At 44.5% G+C, this 21,025-nt stretch overlaps 1 protein-coding gene across 1 annotated transcript in view; it reads left to right on the plus strand.

The window, feature by feature from the left end:
* Nucleotides 1–21,025, plus strand: part of DEDD (death effector domain containing) — a 36,442-nt gene that overhangs the window by 11,641 nt on the left and 3,776 nt on the right. The window contains exons 2-4 of the mRNA XM_065420036.1: nt 5,400–5,798; nt 17,275–17,382; nt 20,598–20,744. Of these exons, the coding sequence (XP_065276108.1) occupies nt 5,474–5,798; nt 17,275–17,382; nt 20,598–20,744 (580 nt within the window). The 5' untranslated portion in view covers nt 5,400–5,473. The remainder of the gene's footprint in view (nt 1–5,399; nt 5,799–17,274; nt 17,383–20,597; nt 20,745–21,025) is intronic.

Consider the following 21,025-nt stretch of genomic DNA (forward strand, 5'->3'; position numbering starts at 1 on the left):
TTATACCTGCTCCTGTATCTTTCACTTCATGCATCCAATGAAGTGGGTTCTAGCCCACGAAAGCTTATGCTCAATACATTTGTTAGTCTCTAAGGTGCCACAAGGACGCCTTATTGTTTTTGCTGATACAGACTAACATAGCTACCACTCTGAAACCTGACACGTGGGTGAGTTCAGCACCAGTGAGGGTGCAGTGACTTGAGCAGGGCTTTGGTTGCTCACACCCTGACTAGGCCTGGGTGCTGATCACTGGAGTTAATTGTGCAGTGAGGACATCTGTGTAGACATTTCTGATGGTAGGGGTGTCACTGACCTTGATGGGAGAAATGGAAGACCCTACAGTTGAAGTGCAGAAATGAGTTAACTTACACTAACTTTATTTGAAGTGTGTGTGTGTGTGTGTGTGTGCACGCACACGTGCACTTTTAATTGGAGCGTGAGAATTCCATAGCAGCCCTGGAAGAGATTAATTCCCAGACAGCATGAAAAGTCAGAGGGGCTCCTCTGTGGTACAGATTTTTGACAGTTAAAGCATATAAAGCTATCAGTCCCCAACTGTTATGCAACTGTGCTTCAGCATGGTCATTTTCTTGCTGGAGGTGGGCCCTGAGAGACAGGAGCAGGATGGATAAATATATAAATAAATAAATTTTAATTAATTAATTAATGGAGATATCCTATCTCCTAGAACTGGAAGGGACCTTGAAATGTCATCGAGGTGGAAGAAGGCGGAGAGGGGGTGGGGAGGAGGTCTTTTTTCTAAGATTTTAATTGGCAACCTATATATCAGGGGTGGGCAACCTTCCAGAAGTGGTGTGCCGAGTCTTCATTTATTCACTCTAATTTAAGGTTTCGCGTACCAGTAATACATTAACATTTTTAGAAGGTCTCTTTCTATAAGTCTATAATATATAACTAAACAATTGTTGTATGTAAAGTAAATAAGGTTTTTAAAATGTTTAAGAAGCTTCATTTAAAATTAAATTAAAATGCAGAGCCTACTCTTAAATATGGCCAGGACCCGGGCAGTGTGAGTGCCACTGAAAATCAGCTCGCGTGCCGCCTTCAGCACGCATGCCATAGGTTGCCTACCCCTGCTATATATATATAAGAGCAACAAGAATGATTAAAGGTCTTGAGAACATGACCTATGAAGGAAGGCTGAAAGAATTGGGTTTGTTTAGTTTGGAAAAGAGAAGACTGAGAGGGGACATGATAGCAGTTTTCAGGTATCTAAAAGGGTGTCATAAGGAGGAGGGAGAAAACTTGTTCACCTTAGCCTCTAAGGATAGAACAAGAAGCAATGGGCTTAAACTGCAGCAAGGGAGGTCTAGGTTGGACATTAGGAAAAAGTTCCTAACTGTCAGGGAGGTTAAACACTGGAATAAATTGCCTAGGGAGGTTGTGGAATCTCCATCTCTGGAGATATTTAAGAGTAGGTTAGATAAATGTCTATCAAGGATGGTCTAGACAGTATTTGGTTGTGCCATGAGGGCAGGGGACTGGACTCGATGACCTCTCGAGGTCCCTTCCAGTCCTAGAATCTATGAATCCTTTGGTTGGGACTTCTCCTTCAGGAGAAGCTGTGTTTCAAAAGATCTAAGTACGGCTTCTGATTTTAGATTTTAACTAGTAAAACACCCCTCCCCCCATATACACGCAAGTGCAGTATTTATCCACTAAACACCAGAAATGGTTACTCAATTCATGTTGACTTCGTCTCTTTCCTAGTGCAGTTTGTTTATATATGTGATGTTCCCCTCCTTGGCTTATATCTAAGGGCTTGTCTACGCAGAGCAGTAATGCGGACTACGGGGATGTGATTTCTAAAGTGCACTAAGGTGTTCCACGTGAATTGGTCTGTATAGGCCCTACTGTTGCACTCTCGTAACATAGTGCTGTTTGAAACAGGACTACGCGTATATACAAAGAGAGATCCCCGAAACCCACTGATTTTTGGATAGCTACAGGGAACTCAAAAATTAGTGTAAAAAAAACAAACAATCCCCCCCCCCCCAAATTAATTTAATAAACTCCGAAACCCAGAAGCCTTTGATAAAAGCCTTTTTAACATCTTTAAAATGTTCCCCTGTCAGTTTCTTATAGCATTATTTGTGTTCCCACAGTGTGCTTTGTGCTGTGCAGTGCCTGCTTCTAATCTAGCTCAGTCTGTTAAAACAGTTCAGACATATGCAGGTTTTTTCCCCCCCATGTAGCTTAGCAACTATGGAGGACGACGATCTCTGAAAGGAGGTAGGCAAAACTAAATCTTATAGATGCCTCTCATCAGAGCCCTGGTGCAGCAGGGGGCAGAGATTGCACTGTGTGTGACCCAAAATCGGGCATGCAAAGCGTTCTCTGCCTACCCCGAGCAGCCTACCTTGCCTATAAATATCCATGCTGATGATATGCAAACTTCGTGTTAGGTGTAACAGCTATATAAAGGGAATAGTAAGTTCAGAAATTCACAGCTATGGCTGTCTTGGCGTATGAGAACTTTTCAACTCAAAATTGTCCTAAAACTTACTTTTGTTTAAAAAAAACATTAATGTACTTAAATATTGATAGGGCCTGTCTTTACAAGATCTCTTAACGCTGAACAACCTACCATGGGCAACTTTCCTTAGCTATGTTAGTGTCCAGGTATCCTCTTCTTTCATCACTTTCAGACCATGTGTAGGTGGATAGGGTTCATGTTCTCAAAGCTCTGAGAATTCCCTCTTCTCTCCCCACCTGCTCCCAGATTGAGGGCTTGATACAACTCCCTTGCTGAACAAGTCAATGCCACTTTTAATCAGCTATTGGTATGAGAACACTAAAATGCAGACACCTACCAAATCAGCTGCTCTACACTAACAGCCCCTGTCACCGTGGGAGTAATGTCTGGGCATCAGATTTAGGTATCTGGCATGCCAAGTTTTTGACTGCTAGGCCAATAGTTCCCAGCCTTTTGGGGCAGTTTTATAGCAGGTGAGTGTGCGTAACTGAATGGTATATGGGTAATGTAGGCTAGTTTAGAGATTCACTGAAGCAAGGAGGGGTCATGAAAGCCAGTCTGACTTGGCCTGTTCCCATCTCATTTTAAAAGTGAAACAGGTTTGGGCCTGCTTAGTACCCAAACTGGTTCTTGCTTAATACTTGATGTATTGGGCTTGCTGTTTCATTGTGATACCAATGGCTGCTCTCAACGGTTTTTATATATTTGATGGCCTTTATCATAAAAACCCTGCTCATAGGCCTGGATGCACTACTGTTAGGTGCAGGGGTCATTGCTGGGATGGAGAAAGCTAACTGTTCCCTTGATTACTTGCTCGAATTCCTTTCTGTATTCGGCACTAACCACTTCGGGCATTGTAACTTGTAGATATGCTTGCCAGAAGGCATTTGGGACCATAATCGTTAAAGATGGTGTCACAGGAAGGCTGGTCCCTGTAAATGAAGTAGGTTCAGCTCCCCTGTGCCAGGACAGGTGCTCCCATTTGGCTAATTAAGAGGGCTGGGCAGTACCTGCGGCTGTTCAGGATTAGGAAGGGGAGTCCCCGTGAGTCAGAGCAGACGGGTTCAGTCAGGAGGGTAGGTGAGAGCTGGACTGGAGGTGAGAGGGGACTGGAGGAGTCCTGATAGGAAGCAGGAGGTATTTCCTGGGGAAAGGCTGAAGGCAGGGAGAGCAGCAAGAGGGGTTTGCTGGCTGGCATCCCCAAGCCAGAGAGAGCCAGAACTGAAGGAGCATCATAGAGAGTTGCTTGCTGGCTCTAAATTGGAGGGGTGGGGGGAGGGCTGAAAGCAGGGTAGTAGTGGAGGGGCTTACAGGGCCAGAGAGCTGGACCCAGAGGAGTGAGGGATGCTTCCCTGGCAAGAAGGCTCCCCAGTAACAAGGTTGTAGGGGTTCCCACTGGGAAGAACAGGGGTGTTCTCCAATTGGAAGGATTACGGTGGCTATTCTGGTACAAGGACAGGAGAGAACTGACAGAGCCAGGGCGTGGTGAGAGATGCTAGGGAGCTGGGGTGTGCTGAAGGCTGCTGAAGCTGTATTTGATGCTTTGTCTAGACTGTGGTGTTGTGACTTATGTGCCCAGGTGTGTGTGTGTGTGTGTTTCTCTTGTAATAAATGAAATGTACAAGGGCTATGGGAACGAAGAGAGTCTTTGCATTGTTTCTGGGGACTCTGAACGAGGGAAGCTGAGGCCGGTGTGCCTGTCATGCCACAACCTGTCACAGGAGGGCACTCCAGGTGGGGCGGCCTGATGACAGATGAAAGACCTGCATACAATTAATTATATTCCACCCCTTGAAGGGTTGGATAGAGTCTGTGCCATACATTTTGCACCAAGTCTCTCTCTCTCTCTCTCTCTTAAATTAAGTCTTACACATGTTGTGCAGGTGGCAAGATGACAAATTACCAAGCAGGATGAGAATTGAACAACGTGGTGTGAGTGGGAGGAGGAAAAGTTAAACCACCTTAAGCTCCATAAATGAAATGCTTCGGTTGTGCTAGTATTTAGAGTGGGGAACTAGGTGTCAGGGCTCCTGGGTTCTCTTCCTAGATTTGCCATTTAGCCATTGGATGGCCTTGGGCAAATCGCTTAATCCCTCTGTGTGCCAGAGTATTCCTCTGTAAAAGAGAGACTGCACCTTCCTCAGAAGGGAAACTGTGAAGCTGAATTAATGTTTAAAGTACTTTGAGATCCTTAAATGAAAAATAATATATAGCACTTTATATTGGTCCATAGATATGTTCATGCTGGTCATTCAGATACCATGGGAGCAGTGTCAGTACCTGGCTAGATACCTCATGGAAAGCTTCTCTTCTCCCCCCCCCCCTTTGTAAATACCCAGTACAAAGCCGGTTAAACATTGTGTTTTGCATTATGTCTTGAAGGCCAGTAGACTGGTCTCTAGTGAACAGCAAGATGGAGTGATTTCCAGCATCTTTATAGTAGGAGGAGTTGGCAGAGGAGATCAGATACAGGGCTGGTGATCAGGACTCCTGGTTTCTATTTCCAGCTCTGACACAGACTTGTTGTTTGACCTTTGAACACTCTGAGCCTATGTAACCCCACTTTCCAGATGGGGGGGAAATATAATCCTGACTGACCGCCATAGGGACTCTTAGGTGAAAAGCGCTCTCTCTCTAGAGCTTTTCACTTGAGAGAGAGAGAATTAATTAGTGTGTGTGTGTGTGTGTGTGTGTGTGTGTGTGTGTATGTATGTGTATGTATAGAGAGAGAGAATGAATTACTACGAATATTATGACTCTAGATAAGGAGGATCTGAGTACAGACTGCTCCTGATGCGGGAATTCAGACAACGATTTTCATTTAAGTATCTTGCTAAGAGTAATTAGGGAACAAACCAGCAAAATTGTTGATTACAGCCTGTTGGCCCTCTTTATCTTCCAGGGTTGCAGTGCTGGGAACAGCCCCCCAATCCTCTGGAATTGGGTGGCACGTGGCGGGATCGGCCATCGTGCAGGATGGACACCTTGAAACGGAGTCGAGCGCAAGCCTGGCCGGAGGAGACGGGGGACAGGGAGCATGGACTCTATAGTTTGCACCGCATGTTTGACATTGTGGGCACTCACCTGACCCACCGGGACGTACGTGTGTTGTCCTTTCTCTTTGTGGATGTGATTGATGACTATGAGAGGGGGATGATCCGCAGCGGCCGGGACTTCCTGCTGGCACTAGAAAGGCAGGGCCGCTGTGATGAGACCAACTTCCGCCAGGTGCTGCAGCTGCTGAGGATTATCACGCGCCATGACCTGTTGCCCTATGTCACGCTGAAGAGGAGAAGGGCTGGTAAGTCATCTGACCTGTGTCCTTGGCTGCTCTTAATGCTCTATTGAGAGCTATAGAACTCTGTATAAGTGTGAAAGCTGCTGTTGCTGCTTTGCGTTGCTGAGAAGTGAGATGATAAAAGCTTGTCTGTGGCTGTCCAGTAACAATGTGGGTAACGGTCTGTGCTGCCGTGTGGGACAACCTAGTTGAGTGCCGAGGTCTGTTAAGATAACCTGTCCCATCAGAAGGCAGGGGGAAGACCATACAGTAGAACCTCAGTTATGAACTGACCAGTCAACCACACACCTCATTTGGAATCAGAAGTATGCAATCAGGCAGCAGCAGAGACCAAAATAAAAGCAAATGTGGTACAGTATTGTGTTAAACGTACGGTACTAAAAAATAAGAAGGGAAAGCTTAAAAGAAATGATTTGACAACGTAAGGGAACGTTCTGTGCTTGTTTCATTTCAATTAAGATGGTTAAAAGCAGCATTTTTCTTCTGCTTAGTAAAGTTTCAAAGCTATATTAAGTCAATGTTCAGTTGTCAACTTTTGAAAGCACTACCATAATGTTTTGATTAGAGTTACGAACAACTTCCATTCCCGAAGTGTTCGTAACTCTGAGGGTCTACTGTATTATGAAGTTGATCAGATCAATCAGCAGCGGCAGTAAAGTGTTCTGAAAGGAATCGCCACTGGTCCCCATGAGCCTATAAGCATAATGGGGATGATGGAGGACATTGAGATTGGTGTACAGGTGTGAGATGCTCAGACAAGGAACGTGGGGGAGCTGTGATGGAGATGCCTGCCTTTCCTCCATTTCTTTGCTTACCAATAGCAATACCATGCAGGATTTCAGTGACAGAGCAAAACTACCGTATTCATTTATTTACAGACGTTTTGGGGGAAAAGATTCCTTTTTAGACTGAAGTCTCTCCCTTGGTGCTGGCCCAGTTGTGAAAGTCTTCTGGGAAAAATGGAATCAGTTCAGTTGGTTTTGATGCTTGTGTGTAAGGTGAGGATAGGAATGGCAAGCACATGCTTGGGAGCTTTCTTGATTCAATTTTTCACTTCTCTTGCACTCAATTCAAAATTGGGTGTTACAACCTCCAGTGCACTGTATAACTGCTGTCTTTGATGATGACTTGATATTCACTACACTGTGGGAGGGAAACATTTTGAAATGTTAATACATGTCCTGGTTATGCCCTCCCCTTGCTGAGCCCTTGGGAATGTGCACATTGTAAGTAAATCAGGGTGAACTTTGAAATAGACTAGGGTGCAGGGGTGTATCTCCCCGGGAGTGAGGCTTCAAAAATACATTTGGCTTCTTCCAGTGTCCGAGATAGTGGGGGGGAGAGGAGGGGTAGGACTGTTTCTCAATCCCTCCTTCTTTCCTTCATCCCACAAAAAATCTGTTCAGAAGGGGTTAATGACCCTTCTGCTTTCTCCCCTGCCCTGTCCCATAACCTGCTTTCATACACTGTGTGCTCCACACACTCAGCATTCTGCAAAGCACTGCTCTGAGAGATTTATTGATGTATTGAACATTTCAATAACCACCCCGGTACAGTGATTCTCCCTTTCGGATCTGAGCAAACTAACCTGTGGGGTCTCATCCACACCGCAACCCTGTACCAATTCTCCAGCTTCCAAACCTTCCTGGATCAATGCCATGCATCCACTGGCTGTGTACTGCCTTAGAGCATGCCAGGATTCCAATGCTCGGCCTCAGAAACTTTGATACTCTTGATCTGGAGCTAAGGAGACCCATCTGGTCTGGTAACTAGGGTGAATCAGAATAGCTATTCATCCTCATGAAAACTCCTAGAACCTGACACCTGGGTTCGCCATAGCTGTTGAATAGCTCTTGCTGCTGCCTATATTAGTCTCTTAATTTAATCTGATTACTTTTAGCTGTGTCACCTTATAGCACCCTAAAGAATCCTCCTCCTTCCTTTAGTGTTTAGGCAAGGGTTAACATTAAAAATTGGTGGCATTCCAGTTATCATACTATGGTGTTGTCTTATCTATATGGCAGCTGTAGGTAAATGTTGACAATTTAAAAGGTATCCCCTATAAATCAGAGTATATTACCTTTCTCTGAGAAGGACACCCATTTGCTCTCTGTTCATAGAATATCAGGGTTGGAAGGGACCTCAGGAGGTCATCTAGTCCAACCCCCTGCTCAAAGCAGGACTTAATCCCAACTAAATCATCCCAGCCAGGGCTTTGTCAAGCCTGACCTTAAAAACCTCTAAGGATGGAGATTCCACCACCTCCCTAGGTAACCCATTCCAGTGCTTCACCACCCTCCTAGTGAAAAAGTTTTTCCTAATATCCAACCTAAACCTCCCCCACTGCAACTTGAGACCATTACTCCTTGTTCTGTCATTGACTTGTCTTCACAGCATTGGTAGCTCAAGATATAACTTAAGTGTTGTCTCTCACCCAACTCCTGCCCACACCCACAAATGTCTTGCTTGAGTTAAGTGGTCCTTTAACCTCAAGCTAGGTGCCCTGACAGGGATGAGAGTTGGAGTTGGCGTGCTGCTGAATCTAGAGCTGGGGATTCAGTGACTTGAGTTACAGCTCCTCAGCTGCTAATCCAATCATTCTGTGTAGTTCCTGGTTGCCCTCACTTGAGCTAAACTAGCTTGAATGGTGTGACTGGAGGGTATTAGTAATTCAAGATAACCGTTGCAGTGAAGACAAACCCTAATAGAAGAGGAGGTTGGGAGGAACATGCATGCCAACTCTCTTGATTTTTCTCAACAATAAAATGTTGGAAGTAGTCGTCAGTGTAATAGACAATTTCATGTCCTCAATAATGCATGGTAAACCTGGAAGTGAATCAAAGAGCTGTCTAAAACAGATGAGCAGAGTGTCAACACTATTTTTTTTTTTAATTGGTATTTTGCCATGTAGCGTTCTAACAACATAATTGTTATACGGATAAAAGTAGGTTTGCATTTACCTGGAAAGTGAACAGAAGAGCTAACTTTACTGCACCTTTGGGAGGAAGGGATGACGGTGATCAAGGCACTGGACTGGAACTTGGATATCTGGGTTCTCATCCGGACGGTCACAGACATTGACATTGGGCAGGTCACTTAATCTGTGCCTCAGTTCTCCATCTGGAAAGTGAGACTAAGGCTTTTCGTCCTGGTCATGGTGGTGTGACGATAAACTTCTTTGTGTTTGTGAGGTGCTCAGACATTGCTGTGCTGAAGGACAGAGCCATAGAAAGCCTCTAAAGAAAGTAAGAGAATTCCGTTTTTTATCAATCAGATGTGTTTTAAGTCTTCCTTCATTATAGTATCTGGAATCCACCTTTTCTTTAAGTCAGGAGGGGCTTTGATAGGAGGGCAAGCATCTTTCCTCCAGCATGGGGTGACCTTCAAATGTTGAGACCTGTTAGCCAGAGGCTCATGATAGAACCCATAAGCTGGGTCCATAGTCAGCAACCTGGTAAGCAGTAAGCAGTTGGGGTAGGGCTGGGCTTTTCATCCACGCATCTTCCCTGAACTTCCTTGGGGATGGGGCCCTCCTCATTTGCTCATGCATCATCCCCTGGCTAGTGAGTGACTGGCAAACTTTTAAGCCCTGACATAAAGGCTCCAGTGACTTGAATGTGCAGCCACACTCAATTTATATTTCTTCTCTCCTTCCCCTGTTTGGGTTTTAACCAACAGCATTAAAAGGAAAAAAGGAAAGTTTGAGAACTGAAGCAGACTGAAATCCAGAGTTAGTTTCCCACAGTAGTGTTAACCATATTAGATATATATGGTACATAAATTAACAGTACAAACACTTACGCATATTGTGACTGAATTAATATTGCTTTGAGATTCCCTGAAGATGCCTGGATAACTTTCTCTCTCTCTCTCTCTCTCTTTTTTTTTTTTTTTTTTTTAAATGATGATTTCATTAGTTTCAGATAATTCATGTGTCCCAGAACTCCCTGGCCAGTTTTTTGAGCATTACAATAACTTTCATATTTTCATTAAATGCTTTTCTCTTCCCTCTTGTGTGACAAATCCAAACAAATAAGTGGTAATTGGGAAATTGAGTGTGCGAAAAATGCTGAGAACAAAAAAGGATTTTTTCCTGTTTTTTTTTTGAGGCATACAGGGGTCTCTGGTGTCAATAGTAGGTAAAAATTCAGTGACGCGTGATTCTTATTTTTAAAAAAATCTAAACTGATGGTGTCTCTCTCTCTCTCTCTCTCTCTCTCTCTCTCATGAATTTGCACATAAGTTCTCAACCTTTTACATTTGTACAAACAGCACTTCTTCTATTTTCATCTTCATCTCCATGTCCTGTTGCATGGTGGATTGATTTAAATAATCAGTTTCAACCTAATTTTGCATTTGTACTTTTTAAACTCCTTTTTCCTAAAGATTCTCAATGGTTGGTGTAATTTATTACTTTTTTGTTCACCAGCACAACACTGTATCTATACACATTTATTTAAGCAGTTATATAGCTTAACATAAACTTATTCAGATTCTTAATTTCTGTTTTTTTTATTGTTAGAAAACAGTGAAGCATTTCTTATTTACTAGATTAACTTTTTTTTACTGACGATTGTTGAGCTGCATTTGGATGGAAATTGGAATGGAATTAAAAATGCACAAAACCAGCATTTTCAAATTATTGGTTGAATAAAATTATCTTAAATGTGCTGCATACATAAATGCTTCGATACGTTTTTTCTTACCATTTAAAACTGATTTATTAAACAAAGGAAGTATTTATATTTTAGTGAATCGAACGGATTGGTTTTGGTCACCCTATCCTGCAATATTTTAGAACTTAGTAGACCATATCCTCTCTCACCTCATTTTTATTTATAGGTTGGAAGAGGGCAACACGCTTTTTTATTAAAACTTCTAGTCAGTTTCTCACTTGGAAAGAACTAACTATTGAACTGAACTGGTTGGATAAACTGAAATGAAGGAAATAGTCTATGCTGCTGCTGCTGCTGACAAAAGCTGCTTTAGCACGTCAACGAACTCTGTTTCCAGATATTCAGCCTGTGGTTTCCAGATGCTGAGCCTGTGATTTCCACCGGTTCAGGGGTTGGACTTTCTTTAAAACTTTGACAGCATACCTGTCCTGCTTGAATACTATTTTTATTTAATTTAAATGATTTAATAGATTAAAATAAGTTTAGATCTTAAGAAAGGATGTCGTCATTTAAGTGTATTTAATTTGAATTTTAAAAATCAGAATTTTTCATCAATTTTTATTCAGTCTCCAGGTTTCTTTCACTGGCATAAGAGGATAATAACTATGCTCAGTGATTGCACTTTGATCTTGCATAATAGCAGTTTCCTGCCAGTCTCCTTTAACACAAGTTTGAAGCTGGCTGGAATCAAATGCCTAGACCAGTGGTCCTCAAACTGTGGGGCGTGGAGGAATGTTCATGGGGGCACGCGGTGGGGCCCAGGCCAGCGCCCCCACGGAGAGCGAGTGCCATACTTTCAGCCCAGCTCTGCCCACAGGCCCAGCTCTGCCCACAGGCCCAGCTCTGCCCACAGGCCCAAGCTCCACTACTGAGGAAGCCTTGGCTGTGCATTAATGTGCGGGATGAGAGGGGTGCGGACAGATTCCATTAATAGTGGGGGGGGGGGGCGGGGGCGGCACACAACTGGAAAAGTTTGTGCACCACTGACCCCAGACTCATGATCTTACTATGTTTCAGTCCACTGCTGCATGATTCATAGATTTCAAGGCCAGAAGGGACCATTATGATGATCTCATCTGACCTCCTACCTAACACAGGTCATACAACTTCCCCAAAATAATTCCTAGAGCAGATCTGTTAGAAAATACATGCAATCTTGATTTAAAAATTGTCCTTGATGGAGAATCCCACCACAGTCTTGGTAAGTTGTTCCAGTTCTTAATTACTCTTACCATTAAAAATGCATACCTTATTTCTAGTCTGAATTTGTCTAGCTTCATTCCCACGCATTGGATACCTTACTCTGCTAGACTGAAGAGCCGTTATTAAATATTTGTTCCCCATATAGGTACTTATAAACTATAATCCAGTCACCGCTTAACCGTCTCTTTGTTAAACTAAATAGATTGAGTTCCTCGAGTCTGTCACTATATAAGACAGTTCTCATGGCTCTTCTCTGAACATTCTCCAGTTATTCAACGTTCTTCTTGAGTTGTGGGCACCAGAACTAGGCACAGTATTCTAATGCCAAATACAGAGGTAAAATAGACTCTCTGCTCCTACTTGAGATTCTGCTGTTTGTCTCTCCCAGGATCTCATTAGGTCTTTTGGCCAGAGTGTCTCACTAGGAGCTCATGTTCAGCTCATTATCCACCATGACCCCAAACCTTTTTCAGTCACTGCTGCTCAGGGTAGAGTCCCCTATCCTGTAAATATGGCCTACATTCTTTGTCCCTCGGTGTATACATATACATTTAGCATATTAAAATGCATATTGTTTGCGCCCATTTATCAAGCAATCCAAAGAGAAATAAAGAAGAGTTCTGCGATTGTTGAGCAGAATTAAGTCTTTCATCTGAGATTTCAGGTTGTAATGTGGACAAGCCAAATGGCTGGCGAAGTCTGACCTCTGGGAGTAGCCTGGAATATACTGGGTTAAGATACAGAGGGAACACAACTACTAAGTAAGTAGTAGATTGGGAAATTAATACAAAATTTGGTCAGCAAACGTAGGGAGCGTAAATCAGGGATGAAAGGTTCATTCAGCTGGGCACCTGTGAGACTAGACTGCTGTGTTCTATACATCCTGCTTTCTGGACAATACGCACCTGCAAATGAAGGATAACTGTCATGCCCTGAAGCAAGGAAAGCTTTGATTAGTGATTCCTCGCGAGTGTAAGACTGGAACCTGGGTGAGATTTAAATGAGAGGACTGTTATGGTGATCAACAGATGGCTCAGGTAATTAGGCTGTACGGAGGCCTTTGGGATGTTTGACCACTGGGAGGCATTCATGGACAGAGGACAGTTCTCAAGGGATGGACTCCACGTGAGTAGGGAGGGAAATAGATGTCTGGGATGGAGGTTGGCACAACTCATTAAAAGAGCTTTAAACTAGGAACTCGGGAGGCTGTTGGGAGATGCTCATGTAACCTCCACGCCTGATTTTAACGTTGAGAGGGAGGAAAATCAAGTAAGAGAAGATGTATCAATGAAGAAAGGAACAGACGTGGGTAGGAGAATGAACATTTAAGAGGGATAGTGCTGATACCAGTCAGGTGATACTGGCAGTGGAATGACTGTACCCAATTAGGCGAGGAATGTGGGCGAAACCAAGCAGCAACAGCTCAGATGTTTGTAAACCAATGTAAGGAGCCTGGTAACAAAACGGAGGAACTAGAACTACTGGTGCAGGAAGTGAAACCAGATTTATAGGGATAAGAGAAACATGGTGGAATAGTAGTCATGACTGGAGTACAGGTATTGAAGGGTATGTGCTGTTCAGGAAAAACAAATAAAGGAGTAGCACTGTATGTTAATGTTGAGGTAGACTGTAAAGAAATTAGAAGTGATGGAATGGATAAGACAGTCTGTCTGGGCCAAAACCACTTTGGGGAAGAAAACTTCTAGAGGTTCCCCTGATATAGTGGTTGGGGTGTGTTACAGACCACCAGGATCCAGTTCGGATCTGGATAGAGACCTCTTTAATGTTTTTACGTTTTATTTTTTTACTGAAATAAATACTACGTGGAATTGTGTGATTATGGGAGACTTTAACTTCCCAGCTATAGATTGGAGGACAAATGCTACTAATAATAGTGGGGCCCAAATTTTCCTATATGTGATAGCTGACAGATTTCTTCATCAAATAGTTGCTGAACAAACGAGATGGTGATGCCATTTTAGATTTGGTATTGGTGAGTAGTGAGGACCTCATAGAAGAACTGGTTGTAGAGGATGACCTTGGTTCAAGTGATCATGAGTTAATTCAGCGTAAACTAAAGAGAAGGATACCCACAAATAGATCTGAAACCAGGGTCCTTGATTTCAAAAGAGCCAACTTAAAAAAATGAAGGGAATTAGTTGGGGAAGTGGATCGAAGAACTCAGGAATCTGAATGTGGAGGAGGCTTGGAATTACTTTAAGTCAAAGTTGCGGACGCTATCTGAAGTCTGGATCCCAAGCAAGGGGAAACAATTCATAGGGAAGGGTTACAGACCAAGCTGGATGAGCAAGAATCTCAAACGGGTTATTGAGAGAAAGCAGAAACCTCCAAGAAACGGAAGATGAGAGGAATTAGTGAGGAAAGCTACTTCTTGGAGTCAGAAAGTGTAGGGATAAAGTGAGAACTGCCAAAAGTCAAGCAGAGTTGGAGCTTGCAAAGGGAATAAAAACTAATAATAAAAGGTTTTATAACCATATAAATAAGAGAACACAGAAGTGGGACCACTAAGCACTGAGGATGGGGTGGAGATTAAAGATAATCTAGGCATGGCCCAACACCTAAACAAATCCTTTGCCTCGTTTTTTAATTAGGCTAATGAAGAGCTTAGGGGTAGTGGCAGGGTGGCTAATGGCTACAAGGATATGGAGGTAGAAATTACCACATCCGAGGTGGAAGTCCAACTCAAACAGCTTCATGGGACTAAATCGGGGGGCCTGGATAATCTCCATCCAAGAATATTAAAGGAACTGGCACATGAAATTGCAAGCCCAATAGGAAGGATTTTTAACGAATCTGTAAGCTCAGGGGGTGTACCCCGTGACTGGAGAATTTCTAATATAGTCCCTATTTTTAAGAACGGGGGGAAAAAGTGATCCAAGAAACTACAGGCCTGTTAGTTTGACCTCAATTGTGTGCAGGGTCTTGGAACAAATTTTGAAAAAGAAAGTAGTTAAGGACATAGATGTGAACAGTAATTGGGATAAAATACAACATGGTTTTACAGAAGGTAGATTGTGCCAGAACAACCTGATCTCCTCCTTTGAGAAATTAACTGATATATATTTTTTTTTTAAGACAAAGGAAATGCAGTAGATCTAATCTACCTGGATTTCAGTGAGGCATTTGATACAGTTCCATGTGGGAAATTATTAGTTAATTTGGAGAAGATGGTGATTAATATGAGCATGGAAAGGTGGATAAGGAACTTGTTAAAGGGGTGACTACAATGTGTCATACTGAAAGGTGAACTGTCAGGCTGGTGGGAGGTTACTAGTGGAATTCCTCAGGGATCAGTCTTGGGACCAATTTTATTTAATATTTTTATTACTGACCTTGGCACAAAAAGTGGGAGTGTGCTAATAAAATTTGTGGATGACACACAAAGTTGGGAGGTATTGCCAGTACGGAGGAGGACTGGAATATCGTACAAGAAGATCTGGGTGACCTTGTAAACTGGAGTAATAGAAATGGGATGACATTTAATAGTGCCAAGTGCGAGGTCATGCACTTAGGGACTAACAACAAGAATTTTGCTATAAGCTGGGAACTTATCAGTTGGAAGCGACAGAGGAGGAGAAGGACCTGGGTGTGTTGGTTGATCACAGGATGACTGAGCCATCAATGTGATGCGGCCATGAAAAAAGGCTAATGCAGTCCTAGGATGCATCAGGTGAGGTATTTCCAGTCGAGACAAGGAAGTGTTAATATTATACAAGGCACTGGTGAGATCTCATCTGGAATACTCTGTGCAATTCTGGTCTCCTGTGTTTAGGAAAGATGAATTCAAACTGGAACAGGTGCAGAGAAGCGCTCTTAGGATGATGCGAGGAATGGAAAACCTACCTTATGAGAGGAGACTCAAAGAGCTTGGCTTGTTTAGCCTAACCATAAGAAGGCTGAGGGGAGATGTGATTGCTCTCGCTAAATACATCAGAGGGATAAATACCAGGGAGGGAGAGGAGTTATTTAAGTTAAGCGCCGATGTGGACACAAGAACAAGTGACTATAAACTGGTCATCAACAAGTTTAGGCTCAATTAGGATCCAAGGAGTGAAGTTGTGGAGCAGCCTTCCAAGGGGAGCAGTGGGGGACAAAAAACCAAACTGGCTTCAAGATTGAGCTTGATACGTTTATGGAGGGGACGGTATAATGGGACTGCCTACAATGGCATGTGGCTCATCAGTGACTGCCGGTTGTAAAAATCCCCAATGGGCAGAAACGGGAGTTACTACAGAGAATTCTTTCCAGGTATCTGCCTTGCGGGTCTTGCCCACATGCTCAGGGTCTAACTGATCACCATATTTGGTCGGGGAGGAATTTTCCCCTCGGGTCAGATTGGCAGAGACCCTGGGCGGGGAGGTTTCACCTTCCTCTGCAGCATGGGATGCTTGCAGGTTTAAACTAGCGTAAATGGTGGATTATCTGTCACTTGAAGTCTTAACCCATGATTTGAGGACTTCAGTCACTCAGCCAGAGGTTAGGGGTCTATTTTAGGAGTGGGTGGGGGAGGTTCTGTGGCCTGCAATGTGCAGGAGGTCAGACCAGATGATCACGATGGTCCCTTGTGACGTTAGAGTCTTAGTTTGAGTGCGTCAGTGGTTGAAGCCTTGCACAGGGCTAGGTCATCTGCATACCTCATGATCGTGCTTTTTTCAGACACTGCATTGCCTGGTTACGGTTGTTAACCTTCTAACAAAGGGTTGTGCGTATACGTGTGTGACATGTAACGCCCAGTCAAGTCTGACCAATCATTAGGCCCTCCGGCTTCTAATGAGTTGAGATGATGCAAGTAATAGTGGTGGGAAATCCAAACAAGTGTTTCTGTAAGTTCTGTTTTACAAAGTCATTGGTTTGCTCTCACATGTTGAGTACTTGGGTTTAAAATATGTCCAGCCAAAGGGAGTCTGATCTTAAAGAACAATTAATAGTTCTACACACTGCAGTTCTTGATGTGCTATTTAATTTGAAAACGGGTTGTGCCGCTTTCTGTTAGGTGATGTCTGTCATTTTGCAAACGTAACTAAATTAATTTTGGGAATAAATGTCAGATCATCAGTCAGGGCTAGAAAAATTGACTTGTCCCTGGGGTCCAACCCGTCAACTTTTTTAGAATCTAAGCTTTAATTTAAAAAAATCTAGCCGTTACGGTTCGGAAGAAAACCATTCAAAATGTGTATGAGTGCAGAGTCCTGTTCCTGCTAGCAGGTCCACTGCCTCAACCGCTGCTTCTAGATTTCTCAAGCAGCAAAGTGAAACTGACAACAGTTCCATTGCTGCTCTTCAGAACCCAGTGGGCAACAGTGAAAGTGACAAGAACGATGTTAAGTTTCACTCTGAAGCATCTTGGGAAGGCAGTCCCTGCTTTGGAGCTCTTGCCTCTGGACTTCCTTTGTGTGAACCCCTCCTTCACCCTGAAAAATCTTTCATGTTGGCCTCTGGCAGGTAGATGTCAAATTTTTCACACCCTGATTTTTAACAGTTCCCTCTGCCTTCATGTTGGCACCTGCTATATCAGTAATGGTTTCCTCTGCCCTCTTTTTAAAAAAAAAAAAAAAAAAAATTCTTTCCCTCTTTTCCAGTGTGCCCAGACCTCGTGGACAAGTACCTAGAAGAGACGTCCATTCGTTACGTGATGCCTCGAGCTCACAGCGACGCAGAGCATGGTCTCACCCACCCCCACAAATCAGGTAAGAGTTCGGCACTGCTGTCTAATACCAGGGTTTCACTGGAATCCTTGGTCATAAACAGCTGGGATCTCCTAAGGCTTATGCATCACTGTGTTGTAGGTTAAATGTGGATTATTGGAACAGTCCTATTTTCCCTTGTCTGCGTCCCTTTACTTCCATGCCACTGAACTCTTAACATGTTGAAGCTGATGCATATTATACCCTGTTTAGAGGTGCTCTAGTTTAACCTGAAGTTTTGGGCAGGAATTGCTGAGGGGAAATTCTCTTGCCCCTGTTATGCAGGGGTTGGATTAGGCTGCCGCAGCTCCCTGCCCCCCCTCCACCCTGAGGCGCGCCACCCCCCCCCCCCCCGCAGCCCGGGGAGCTGTGCGGCAGCTCCCCCCTGCCCTGAGGCACCCCCCCGCGGCAGCTCCCCACTCCCCGGCCCGGGGATCCGTGCGGCAGCTCTGACCCAGGGGAACCCCTGGGCTGCCTGCCCACGGCGCGCTTACCCGGGGAACCCCCCTGGGCTGCCTGCCTCCCAGCACAGCGGCTGCTGTTTTAAAAAAAAAAAATAATAATTGGGGGCACCGCTTTTTGGCACCCCCAAATCTTGGCGCCCTAGGCAACCGCCTAGTTGGCCTAAATGGTAGCACCGGCCCTGGGATGAGGTGATCATAGCTGTCCCTTCTGCGTTTAAAATCTATGAATTTATAAACGTTTGTAAAGCCAACTGAGACCTTGTGAGGAAGGCTCTAGAAAAAGGAAGTACTCTTTAGCAGCAGCGCTTGCAGCAAGCTGGAGTCTTGGGCTCCCAAACTGTGGTCCCAGGTTGTCCCAAATACTCACTTGTTTCCTGGAAAAGTTCAAGCCAGTAATTTCTGGCTCACTTGTTACACGTCCAGCTCACAGCTGTGATTTCAAGCGTTGTTCAGGGTGAGAATTAACTTTTCAGCTTGCAGAACATGCTCAACGAACAAGGTTCACTAACTTTTAAAGTGAGGTTATAAAGCCCTTCTTTCCATGGCAAAGGGAGTGTTTTCTTCAGTGGGCTGCTGTTCTTGAGCTGTCGGAGGCATCCATTACACCGTAAAAGACTTCAGCTCAGACATAGCCCTGCCTATCCCAGCACAGTTTATGGTGGAAAAATATTATGACCGAATCTCTACTTCTAAATCAAAACATATTGTTACCCTCCGAAAAGGACCTAGTGTGGTTCCATGTCACTCCTCTGTGATCCCAGACCAAATGTGCTCTATTAACAAGTTAGGGAGGGGGGGGAAAACTTCTAACGGCTGGTACTGCAAACTCCACATGGCATCTGAAAATCAAGCTGCTGCTTCTTCTGACCTTGTCCAGCAATTATGATACTGCATTTGGCTGTGCTCAGCAATGAGACTCCCAAAGGATGAGCCAGAGTATGAATTCTTCTTTGGGTTTTGATTAAATGAACATTAAGGGCAAAACCATCCTTACTATTGTCTGTTCATACCGTTGCTAAAATTAGCACTATAACTCTGACCCACGCAGGGAATGAGGTAGCAGTGGTTTTACATGGCCACTTTCGAAAAGATCACACACAAGCACTCCTTGGGTTCAAGAGGTTTATATTCCTCTGACTATAGATCTTAGGCCAAAATATGCTTTAACCCTGCATAGGAACAATAAAGCAACTCCTTGTAGATAGGCTGCTTCCAAAATGTGCTTGCTTGCTGCTGTACTGGAGCCTGCCACTAGAGGGTGCTTGTGCCACGTCAAAGCCGGTTCCCTGGCAACACAGCTAAAGGCGCTCATTTTAAAATGTAACTGTCTCCGAGCCCACTGAGCCCAAACACCTCAATGGGGGGTTAACTGCAATAACCACCATGCATTGACTTCATTGAGCAAAGTCTTAGCCTCACACACCCAGGCTGTGTGTGGGTACATGCTACATTCAGGCCTGTCTCTGAAATCCTGTGTCATTTCGTTCCAGAGCAGCAAGTGGCTCTGGTACGTGCTACTGCCCTTGATTAGCCGGAATTATTTTTCTTGTCCCCTTGCACTTGCTAATGTCTGCATCTGCAGCCATCCCAGCCTGTGCTGTGATCTTGTCGGAGCTTGCAGACTCTGCAGGCTTGGGACAGTGATGTTAAATGTTCGGTACGGGGTGCTTTTCCCTCCGTGGGTCGTGAGCCCCAACATGCTGTGAGAAGCATTGTGCTGCTGGAGAAGTTTCTTTTGCATGAGATGCCAAACTGCGGTCCTGACCATATGTGGCCATTAAATATGTTCTAGCACCGTTGGTAAGAGTTGGAGTGTTAATCTGGCCAAATGCCATAAATTCTGCTTCCTTAAATTCCTCCTGCAGTTTGAATTGGGGGTAACGTGGGATCAGAGGTGAAGAATGCTCTGGTGGGCAATGTTGTGAGTTATTAAACAGCTACTATGCCCCACCCAAGAGGCAGCTGCATTTAAGTTGTGGTTAAAAGTGATCCTGGACAGTAAATTAGACTGGTGTTTGTGTTGTAATATTTGACCAAAAAAGATGACTTTGGACGGCATGAGCACAGGTATCACTAAGCAAGAAACCGAGGGGTAGCCGTGTTAGTCTGGATCTGTAAAAAGCGACCGAGTCCTGTGGCACCTTATAGACTAACGGACGTATCGGAGCATAAGCTTTCGTGGGTGAATACCCACTTTGTCAGTCTATAAGGCGCCACAGGACTCCGTTACTTTTTACTAAGCAAGAAAGTGACCATTCGTGTCTCTGGCGCAGGTGAAGCTGTACCTGAGATACCGTCTTTGGGTATTGGTGCCATGTTTCCAGAAAGACCGAGAGAGACTGGGGAGCGTTAAGAGAAGAGCAGCAAAATCATTTGGGAAGGGTGGAGGGTTTGGCTGGGTGGGGGCGACAAGGAGGAGATTGAGTGAAAGCACCGGGCTAGGCTGGGGCATACATCTGCTGATCTTTAGAGGCTGTGCACAGCAAGGAGGGTGAGGAATTCTCTAGGGTGCTGCAGGGGTCAGGGCTAACTGAACAGCTTCCCAAAGGAGAGGCTGCAATCCCCATCACTGGAGACCTACAAAACTTCCCACAGCAAGGGCTCTGCAGTGGCTGGGGAAGGAATATATGGGAGCCGAGAGGCTTCATCTGTCTTTACTTTGTGTGATATTGCTCCCCCTTGGAGAAGTGATGTGATCCTGGGCTCTGTCTACCTTTGCCTTTCTAACCCCTGGCTCCTCTTTTGCTGCATTAGTGCCTCCCCATCACCCTGTGGTCTGCCGCTCCTCCGCTGGACCTCCGATCTGTACCAAGAGGCCTGGCCGTGGGAGAGCCCTCCTCAGTAGCCAGCATAAGAGGAGGAAGTCAATGACGCCGGATCCTAAAGAGAAACAGACTTGTGGTAAGAACTTGTGAAGAGCCTAAGTTCCTGGAGGGAAGGTCCATTAATGGCTATTACCCAAGATGGTCAGGGACACAATCCCATATCCAGGTGTCCCTAAACCTCCAACTGTCAGAAGCATCTGACACTGGCCACTGTCCGAGACAAGACACTGGGCTAGGTGGAACCCACTGTGGCCATCCTTATGTTCTTAGGCCTGTCTGTTGCTGTGGTGGGTTTGTGGGTTACCACTGGGGTGCTGGGAGAAGGTCATTCTTCCTCCTTCCAGGGACAGGTTTTAC

Source organism: Emys orbicularis, chromosome 20, assembly GCF_028017835.1.
Source record: "Emys orbicularis isolate rEmyOrb1 chromosome 20, rEmyOrb1.hap1, whole genome shotgun sequence".
Classification (NCBI taxonomy): domain Eukaryota; kingdom Metazoa; phylum Chordata; order Testudines; family Emydidae; genus Emys; species Emys orbicularis.